The sequence below is a fragment of the Notothenia rossii genome, assembly GCF_949606895.1.
Source record: "Notothenia rossii genome assembly, chromosome: 8".
In the NCBI taxonomy this organism is placed as follows: domain Eukaryota; kingdom Metazoa; phylum Chordata; class Actinopteri; order Perciformes; family Nototheniidae; genus Notothenia; species Notothenia rossii.
The window spans coordinates 1,998,488-2,009,615 of NC_136906.1; the positions used below are offsets into that span (position 1 = coordinate 1,998,488).

The window sequence follows — 11,128 nt, forward strand, 5'->3', positions numbered from 1 at the left end:
TAATATTTAATATTCCATCCCTGACACATTTAATGTATATATAATATCCTGCTTTATATTTTGTTACTGTCAATTTCTATTTCCACATGTATACTTTGTTAATGCTATTTTATTTCTTTTTGAGATGTTTACATTTTAGATTGTTTATTTCTAGTCTTTTAATTGATCTTATGGGCAATGCCAAATCGGGATCAATAAAGTACTTATTATCTTATCTAATCATATCTTATCTTATCTTCCTAAAGACTGAATCATATCACCGCCGAAAAAAGATTGCGTTGGCCGGGAATCGAACCCGGGTCAACTGCTTGGAAGGCAGCTATGCTCACCACTATACCACCAACGCCTACGGAAAACAGTTAGTCTCGATATCGAACCTATTACAACTGTGAAAGCCATTGTAGTTATGTTAATCCCGCACGAGATGATCCCGCACAAAACTACTCAGAAAGCCTCTTTGTTACTCACTAAAAATGCAAACGAATTAAGTCTTAAACGGTCAAATGAAGTCTATCCAGAGGCAGGTTTCTGAAGCTCTCGTTTGACACCAGGAGATTTAAAACCCCTCAATATGCTGAGGATATCATCTTTAATGAATTTAGTATGGAGTTGTCTTTGCAAAGGAGTGAATTTAAATATTTATTCGGTCCAAGTTAAACATTACATTGTCCCGTTTCCTTGCATTATATCTGTTTATCACCAGAGGGTGCCAGAGTATAGCCCTTGCTAAAACTATTGCATAAAGCTTAACAAAATACCGCCCTCTGCAGGGAAGATGTTGTAAAATCAGGCATTGTGTTTTTATATCTACCTTTGGTCACCTATCAATCTGTTTGTAGGCAATAGCATAGGTCTCAGATATATAAAATATATAAAAAACATGTCTATGAAGTGTTTTGCTCAGAATACCAAACAGATCCCCCATTCTAGCCATGCCTCATATCCCTCTATTTCACTTCCTGTTTCTAAAGGGCTGATTTTGGTATAAAGCCTTAATGAAAAGGAGGGGTCTGGGCTCCAGCGGGACCCGGCAGCTACTGTCTAAACTAAATACTGCCGTGATGAAACGCCATATCATGGATTATCAAGTATTATCTCTGAAACAGTATGGAGCTCAAAGGCTTTCTCTCTTGCCGGTTATACCACAAGGTGAGTTCCTTTTTACTTCCTGCTTCTTCACACACATGCTCTCCATTACAGGTTAGCTCTGAGTGTTAGCATGCTAATGTGAACACCGACCATATTACGTCCAAAACAGTCGGGCATTGTTTCTGATAGCAACTTTCTGATAGGGCCGTGGGTCCACATTTCAGATATTACATCATATCGGACGCAAATCTGGATCAGCTCCGTTGTTCCCCCGTTTTTAGAGATTTGGGTACGAAGGAAAAAAGAGAGGGTTTTATTTTCTGGCGCTGCGTGAGTTCCCCGACACACCGGGGACACATGTTGATGTAGAAAAGACTTCACAAAGTGCATTTTGCATGATAGGAGACCTTTAATACAAACAGTTCTCCGAAAAATTAAGTTTCTATTTAATTAATTACTGTCAATAAATCCCATTAAATGTCATTTTACACAGTATGTATGGTTAGAAATTAAAATCAATGTTTTATGGCAGGCCTAATCAAATGGTGGCCCGCGGGCCAGATGCGGCGCAGAACCAACTCCCGAGTGGCCCAGCCTCCCGTAGCCAAATTCCTACACTAGTACAGACCATGAATGCAACACTCCGCGTTGCATAAAAACCACCAAACCAAAACGCAGCACGTTTTTTGAAAGTGCATCTAGTGGTGCTACTAGTAACGGTGGTCCTATGATACAGTAGCAACTCTAAAACATGTCTCTCTCAACTCTGAAGCGTAAACAGAGACAAAACGGTCATTGATCTTGTGGAGCAGATCCAAGTCAAGCTGGACCTTTTCGCGACCGACTTGAGCACGGGTCGGATGCTGCATTTTCCGACGCTCCTAAAACACATTACGTCTCCGGCACAAATCACGGATGTGATGGACAGATTTCATTGCAAGGTTGAAAGAGAACTTTGCCGGTCGATTGGATGGACTTGCTCTGCCCACAGAGGTGATGGGCTTTCCCAGAGACCCCTTCACTGTTGCAATAGAGGGGGACGTATCAACCAGAGCAAAGGAAGTGGTCCCCTGCAGGCTGCATCGACAAGGGGAAATATACACTGGAATTTATTGACATGCAGCCAGTGGCGGCCGGCCCATAGGGGCGCTAGGGGCGCCGCCCCCCCTCTTCCCACATGTTTGATTGTCATTAAAAATTAATAAAAAAATATATTTCCAAAAAATATATATTTTTTATTTTTATTTTTAAAGAACAAGGTAAATATTATATAGTTGGTATCAGTAAAATGTATAATCTACAATAAAATCTTGTTTAAAATTGTTTTACGATGTCTAAAGTTACCGATAAGTCACATGTTTCCTGCCTGGCCGCAGCGTGTATCATTACCCTCTCTCGTCTGGGCTGTAGAAAAGATCCCTCAGCCAGAGCAGCTGCAGCCAACAAGCTGACTGTTGCTATCTGTAAACTATGCTGCCGAAACATAATTTCAGCCAATCAGCGTCGTCAGATCTGATGCTCAAAGGGCGCCCTTTCAGCGCCCTGGCCTGTGTGTCTTTTTAGACTCGTATCCAAGGTGAGAATCGGGAGAAATGCGGGAGTCTCCCGCGAAAATCGGGAGGGTTGGCAAGTATGACACACACACACACACACGCACACACACGCACACACACACGCACGCACACACACACACACACACACACACACACACACACACACACAATGTTCGTATTTAGTCTCCTGATTTTAAATGCCCTAGTATGGTTTTGTCATCATTTCCATAGCCCCACCAAAAATATTTTCCACCAGCTGCCACTGCATGCAGCGCACTAACGGGCCAGCGAAGTTTTGGAGTGATGTCAAAAAACAGCAGTTCCCTAACGTTCAGAAAGTAGCGATCTGTGTGCTCAGTATGTTTGGATCAACATACACGTGAATCAAGCTTTTCACACATGAACTCAATCAAAAGTAGCACTCGCTGCTCCCTGACTGACAGCACTCTTCAACAATGTTTTAGGATTGCATTGAATGCATGACCCAAAAATCACTGCTCTTGTTCAAAACAAAAAATGTCCCTTCTCCCATTGAGAAAGTCAGCGATGACAAATCACAAATGAGGTGATAGTAAGCACCTAGTTTACTATAGTAGACGTGTAGTGTAGTACTCATTCATATAGTTACCCGTATCCCTTGTTATGGGTTTGTGCACTGAAGTGTTTGACAGTTCTTTCTGTATTCATTTAAGTGCACTTTGTAATGTGTCTGGGACAAATGTGACCAAAACGTATGATTTTTTTGTTATTACTTGAAAAGTGAAAAAATAGTATCGCTACAGTACTACCTCTTTGTGTTGCATTGGAGCTCTTTAGCTGGTTTTTTTTAATGTGAGGACATTTATTAAGACTGCTATTATTGTATTCAGTAAATGCACTTTGTGATGTGCCTGGTTGAAAAAAAAAAACCTGAATATTTGACTTCTAAAGCAAAAAAATGTAATGCTACAACTGTGCCCTTTTTTTCTTCAGATTCTGTTAAATGAATGCTAATTTGTTGTGTTTTTATGTACTTTTTGTACCTTTGTTAGATGAACAATGAATAAAAATGGCATGTTTTGCATCGCAGTAATATGTGTTGGTTTAAAATGTGTCATTACCCGCTTTTTACAGGCCGCTGAATGTCTGGCCCAGCTGAATTTTGTAGTTATAAAATCTGGCCCAACTGAATGTGTAATTGAATAGCCCTGTTTTTTGGCATAATTTAGTTTACCGTCAGCTTAAATGCTGTTTTATTCTGAAAAACCAGAAGTTCTCGCACAATCTTAATGCCAAGCTTTTATTCTGAAAGTCCTTCATCTCCGGTTAGCATTTAATATTCCTTTTCTTAGAGTTGTGAATGTAAAGTTAAAATGTACACGGAGTGTTGCACACCAAAGCCACTTTAACACTACATCTATAGACATCGAGATATTACTATTGCTGAATATTAAATGAAGGTACAGTTACGTTTTGTTTACAGACGTGAGTTGGTATGACAACATCCGGAAATACCGTAAATGATAACTGCCGTAAATTATTTCCAGTATTATTAAAGTAATGAATTACAGCCGTTAAAATGCAATAAATAAAAAGTAATGAAAGAGATAAGGAGGAGAAAAGGCGTGTTTAGTTATGTATTGAATGTACAATGTCTGAATCCTCTGTTTTGGGCAACAACGGACATTGAAGATCAGAGGCGGGCGGACCCCCTACAGCGCCAACCGGCACACGAGGAGGGGCCATCGGAGGATACTTAACGAGCTGACGTGCGTGTTTGGGATTCTCTTTTTCGGTCTCCAGACCCCGAGGACACAGCTGTTTTCTCTCAGAACCATCTTCTGCTTGTTACATTACCGTGCCATTTAATTAAAGTACCCATTTGAACCTTTCTCAGAGACTCCATTGTCTCTTACTTTTAAAGCTTCTCTCCTGGACGCGAGAATAACGAATACCCTAATAGTATGCTTTAACACGTGATTAAATATTTTGTTTGCATAAATTCAGTGGACTAACAAATGACAGGCAAGGAGATGTTACTGTGCAAAAGAAGATCTTTATTGATGAGCAGATTGAAAAGATCAATTCTATAAGCATGAAATCACGCTTATCAGAGAATGTTTAAATCTGAAGTGCAAAAGTTATTTTAGAAGGACGAGACAAGGAGGAGGAACAGCAGAACAAACACACCAAGTTTACAATAACACGGTCAAGTGATGAAGCCAGACCAGCTGGAAGCAAACACAGATGCTTTATTCCTCTCCTGGAAGTAATCAACCTGATTTAAAGTCAATAAGGAAGCTTTCAACAAGTATAACGCACCTTTTTGCAAATGACCATGGGAAACATTGATAGCTTAAACTTTAATATACCTTAGCATCCATTCATTCAGATTGAGGTCAATGTTTGGGCAACACGCTGATTAAATGTGTTTAATGGGACTTTTGACTTAATTAATAGGCGCGTTCACACCGGAGTACTTTTCCCCGTACTTTTCCCGTTTAGTTCCGATAGTGCCTGGAATTTTGCGTTCACCCCAAAAAGAGAACTTAGTTCAGAAAACGTTTACCTCCATTGGTAGTGCCTGCTAGAGAGGTGGTACTATCCCGTGGAGAAAAAAGTACCAATTTCTGATTGGCTGGGCGAATTGCAAACCACGCCCCGTAAAACTCAGACATTTTTTGTGAAGCCGCCATTGTATTTGCTGGCATTAGCATTATTAGCATTAGCCCCGCGCACCAACGCAGAGAGACTAACTTATGGCAACACAAAATAAAACATGGGAGCGGTGGAGATGAGGAGGTGTCGGCGTTCTGTAGATTTACTCGTAAGGCTTCAGTAGAAGCTGCTGGGAGTCCCAGCAGCTTCTACTGAAGCCAGTCCCTAACTCCGGGGGCTTCCGGCCGGGGACTCCGGGTGGCAGTATACGCCGTGAAGTTGTTTGCGGCCTGCCAGTAAACCCAAAGCAGAAGAAGAAGAAGTGACGTCAGCGGCTTCATTTGCGTAATCCTCCCTCAGGGAACTTATTCCGCGGTGAACGCGATCTGAACTTAGTTCCATGGGGGCACTAAGTGCTGGGAACTAAGTACGGCAAAGTACTTGGTGTGAAAGCGGCTAATGCTACATTGTAAAAGTACTCTTTTAAAAGTCATAAAGTCAGTAATTTAGCTAATAATCTGAATCTGTAAAGTAGCTAAAGCTGTACGATAAATGTAGTGGAGTAAAACGTACAATACAGGCTTCTAAAATGTAGGGGAGTAGGTGTTTTTAAAGTATAAAATTAAAGATACTCAGGAAACTGGATACGATACGCCATGAAACTCCTCCTCATCGCCGCCTTCTGGAAGCTCAGAATGCTAACTATTAGCTCATATAGCAGAATCCTAGCATGCGCTAATCTATAGGCAATAGAGAGGTGCAGGAATGAGTGGTAAAACCCTGTCATGAGTCAGCATTTCATCACTTCCTGGTCTGTAGGACAATGGTTTTCTGAATGTGTTTTTGGTTGTTAGCCTGAAATAAGGTCTGTGGTTAAAGTAAGCTGACGAGATTTGAATTCTACGACATCGAATACGTCAGTAAATACCCAACTGGTGGATTTAAGTGTCATCTACGTTTGTTTGACACAGAGATTATTTGCTCGATAACCCAAAATCACATGGAGCAATCCCATTGGACCAGAGAGATGCTGCCTTCGGGGACCAACACAGAAATGATTGAAGTGACTGTTATTTCTGTATATATTGATTGTTGTGCTTTTATTTTGGTCTTAATGTGAGCATATGTATAAATGTGTCTTTGATTGCGCATATAGGTATAGACATATTTTTATATATATTTGTTTTGTATTCGGGATTGTGGGAAATGGTAATTTGATTCTCTCTGTCTGTACACACAAACTGAAAGATTGACAATAAAGTTGAGTTTGACTTTGAGACATACGATATCCCTGCACCACTCTATAGAAAACGTTGAGAAAAAGCAAAGCTGGCCGCCTCTCTCTTCAGCACATCTGAGGCTGCGTCTTCGTGGCCCGGCAGCGAAGAACCTTCAGGAAACTGTCGATCTTGTGGGAGTCGCGGCGGAAACAAGACAACAGGAAGTTGAAGTTGATTAATTGTGAAATCCGGTCCTGCCCGATGTCATTTCCTCCAGAGAAGGGAAGCAAAGAGATGTTCTGAGCTGCAGGACCCATCTGAGGAAGAGGAGAGAGTTCATGTAGTGTCTCTACTTTAAAGAGTCCTCTCCTGCTGATGTTCAGGTGTATATCAGTATGTAGTGTCTCTACTTTAAAGAGTCCTCTCCTGCTGATGTTCAGGTGTATATCAGTATGTAGTGTCTCTACTTTAAAGAGTCCTCTCCTGCTGATGTTCAGGTGTATATCAGTATGTAGTGTCTCTACTTTAAAGAGTCCTCTCCTGCTGATGTTCAGGTGTATATCAGTATGTAGTGTCTCTACTTTAAAGAGTCCTCTCCTGCTGATGTTCAGGTGTATATCAGTATGTAGTGTCTCTACTTTAAAGAGTCCTCTCCTGCTGATGTTCAGGTGTATATCAGTATGCAGTGTCTCTACTTTAAAGAGTCCTCTCCTGCTGATGTTCAGGTGTATATCAGTATGTAGTGTCTCTACTTTAAAGAGTCCTCCCCTGCTGATGTTCAGGTGTATATCAGTATGTAGTGACTCTTCTTTAAAGAGTCCTCTCCTGCTGATGTTCAGGTGTATATCAGTATGTAGTGTCTCTACTTTAAAGAGTCCTCTCCTGCTGATGTTCAGGTGTATATCAGTATGTAGTGTCTCTACTTTAAAGAGTCCTCTCCTGCTGATGTTCAGGTGTATATCAGTATGTTGTGTCTCTACTTTAAAGAGTCCTCTCCTGCTGATGTTCAGGTGTATATCAGTATGTAGTGTCTCTACTTTAAAGAGTCCTCTCCTGCTGATGTTCAGGTGTATATCAGTATGTAGTGTCTCTACTTTAAAGAGTCCTCTCCTGCTGATGTTCAGGTGTATATCAGTATGTTGTGTCTCTACTTTAAAGAGTCCTCTCGTGCTGATGTTCAGGTGTATATCAGTATGTAGTGTCTCTACTTTAAAGAGTCCTCTCCTGCTGATGTTCAGGTGTATATCAGTATGTAGTGTCTCTACTTTAAAGAGTCCTCTCCTGCTGATGTTCAGGTGTATATCAGTATGTAGTGTCTCTACTTTAAAGAGTCCTCTCCTGCTGATGTTCAGGTGTATATCAGTATGTAGTGTCTCTACTTTAAAGAGTCCTCCTGCTGATGTTCAGGTGTATATCAGGATGTAGTGTCTCTACTTTAAAGAGTCCTCTCCTGCTGATGTTCAGGTGTATATCAGTATGTAGTGTCTCTACTTTAAAGAGTCCTCTCCTGCTGATGTTCAGGTGTATATCAGTATGTAGTGTCTCTACTTTAAAGAGTCCTCTCCTGCTGATGTTCAGGTGTATATCAGTATGTAGTGTCTCTACTTTAAAGAGTCCTCTCCTACTGATGTTCAGGTGTATATCAGTATGTTGTGTCTCTACTTTAAAGAGTCCTCTCCTGCTGATGTTCAGGTGTATATCAGTATGTAGTGTCTCTACTTTAAAGAGTCCTCTCCTGCTGATGTTCAGGTGTATATCAGTATGTAGTGTCTCTACTTTAAAGAGTCCTCTCCTGCTGATGTTCAGGTGTATATCAGTATGTAGTGTCTCTACTTTAAAGAGTCCTCTCCTGCTGATGCTCAGGTGTATATCAGTATGTAGTGTCTCTACTTTAAAGAGTCCTCTCCTGCTGATGTTCAGGTGTATATCAGTATGTAGTGTATCTACTTTAAAGAGTCCTCTCCTGCTGATGTTCAGGTGTATATCAGTATGTAGTGTCTCTACTTTAAAGAGTCCTCTCCTGCTGATGTTCAGGTGTATATCAGTGTATGTAGTGTCTCCTCTTTAAAGAGTACCTTCCCAGACAGGATGTCCAGGCCGTCCCCCAGGCTCTTGGAGTGCAGCTGCAGCTCCTGGACCTTGTTGGAGATGGAGGTCTGGTCGGGGTGATGGAGGGTGTTTGCTGAAGCTGAGAGAACCAGCAGGGGGTCGGACCAGGCCTGGAGCAGAGAGCGAGCCAGAGAGAGGAGGTCCGACTCCTGAGAGGGGCATGTGATCAAGTTCAGAGGACGCATCAGGGGAGGCACTTGGTGCAGTGTGTGTTACATGTTGTGATCATGGACCCCTGGTTTCTGTTGTTTGATTGTTATGCTATATGTGACATGTATGTGGGATGTTTACATTTTATTGTTCTCTTATTTCCTTTCGCTTCTTTCTACTTGTCTTTCATCCTTTCTTTATAACTAATGCTGTTGATGTATTGTGATTTTGAAAAAAGGTGTCTATTATCATCAGGGGACAACAGCTGGAAATTAGCAATGTTGGCTAAAACGGCTCCATTTACTGTTTAGTGACAGTTGATCGATGAGGACTGTCTACTACACGATAAACAAATAAACTAAACAATTTGAAAGTGCTTTACAAAAGGAAAGACATTAACAGCATACAGATAAAGTGAAGATGAAGGAAAGGAGATCAAAAAGCTGAGGGGGAAAGGGGTTTTGAAAGATGTTGTAATACAATAGTTGGCCTGCAGAGGTCAGTAAGAACCATCGAAATGTAAATACTTTCGTTTCTCCAATTTAGAGTAATTAATTGTTACAAAAATGAAATAATATCAAATAAAGATATTTATTTAAACACAGGAAGTTAAATTAAAATATACAATAACAAGAGTTTAAAAAAAAAAGATAAATATATAGTGAAAATGAAGGAAGGAGGAGATCAAGGTAAAGGGTTTTATTGAATAGTCCGTGCAGATAGTAAGACTTTTTGAAAGGTGTTGTAATACACTAGTTGGCCTGCAGAGGTCAGTAAGAACCATCACAATCTAAATACTTTACTACCTTCATACAGATTGGGTTCTGTTTCTCCAATTTAGAGTAAAATAAATGTACAGTAATACAGTATAAAATAAAACACGGCTAGTTTAAGTAAAATGTGCAATACAATTTGTTTTAAATACTGAATAAAATAATTTATAAGACATGAGAAATTAAGGTAAAAATATGTTTAAAAAAAAGTAAAAAATATATATTCCATTAAAAAGATAACATTTAAATAATAATATAAAATGTAAGAAATATAATTGAATTATATATATAAAGACCAAAAAGCGTAATAAGAACAGAACAAATTAAATGTGCACATTGTCATTCACTATTATAACAACAATAAAATATGTAAAAGTGTGTATATTATCACAATATAGAAGGATGTATTGATGACGATATTAATGATGAACACCAGATTATTATCCCTTGTGATGGACCCCAAGAAGTAAAAAGTAAAAAAAGACTCACAGAAACTTGCAGAGTTTGCTGCTTGTCGCTGGGCGTCTGCAGAGAGGAGGTGTGACACATCGAGGGGCGGGGCATAATCACCCGACCAATGGGAGGGAAGTGAGAGTTCTGGGGAGCGGGGCAAAGGAGCATCATCATTAAATTATCTTATGCAGGGGTGTCAAACTCAAGGCCCCCGACTTTACTTGATGTGGCCCCGCAAGGGCTCTGAAAGAATATAATACGTATATTATACGGTCCCATGCCGTACATCACAATCATGTAATATAATAAATAATTATATGTATATTTATATAGTCTTAAAGTTACAACCGGCCCTTTGAGTGCAACCATAATGCTGATGTAACCCGCCATGAAATTGAATTTTACACCCCTCCGCCTAATGTCTGGTACTTCTCCAATATCTACTCCAATGTGCTGAAACATGAGAAGACTAGTGGTGCAGGTTAGTATATAATGGCATTTAAAAGCTGTGGTGCGTTCACTGACCAGGTCCTCAGAGATGATGGTGCTGAGAGCGTGCAGTTTATCTGAGCCCTGAGAGGCTCTGTCCAGCAGATCACTGATAGGAACAGAGCTGCAGACTGTCACCAAACACACCACTGCACACACACACACACACACACACACACACACACACACACACACACACACACACACACACACACACACACACACACACACACACACACACACACACACACAGACAGACAGACAGACAGACAGACAGACAGACAGACAGACAGACACACACAGACACACACACACAGACAGACAGACAGACAGACAGACAGACAGACAGACAGACACACACACACACACACACACACACACACACACACACACACACACTCGGATTAATCACATTTAATGGGAACATATATCAGCTAAATGGGAAATGCTATGGTGGCCGACAGGTGCAAAACGCGCTTCAGCGGCACAAAACATCTTTAGAAAGGATGCAGATATAAAAACTGAAATGTTCCAAAACACATGAAGAAACATCTTCAGCAACTTGACAACACGTGCAGCATTTAGAGAACAACAGAGGGTGAAAGGAGGTACAGGCAGTTTGAGAAGAATAAAGAGCTTTTTTAACATTAAAGCA

At 40.6% G+C, this 11,128-nt stretch overlaps 1 protein-coding gene across 1 annotated transcript in view; it reads right to left on the bottom strand.

The window, feature by feature from the left end:
* Positions 1 to 4,694: 4,694 nt before the first annotated feature.
* Positions 4,695 to 11,128, bottom strand: part of prl (prolactin) — a gene marked incomplete at its 5' end in the record, with an annotated part of 7,571 nt that continues 1,137 nt past the window's right edge. Inside the window, 4 exons of the mRNA XM_079642208.1 lie at positions 4,695 to 6,816; positions 8,575 to 8,757; positions 10,021 to 10,128; positions 10,510 to 10,604. Coding sequence (XP_079498334.1) covers positions 6,625 to 6,816; positions 8,575 to 8,757; positions 10,021 to 10,128; positions 10,510 to 10,604 — 578 coding nt within the window. The 3' untranslated portion in view covers positions 4,695 to 6,624. The remainder of the gene's footprint in view (positions 6,817 to 8,574; positions 8,758 to 10,020; positions 10,129 to 10,509; positions 10,605 to 11,128) is intronic.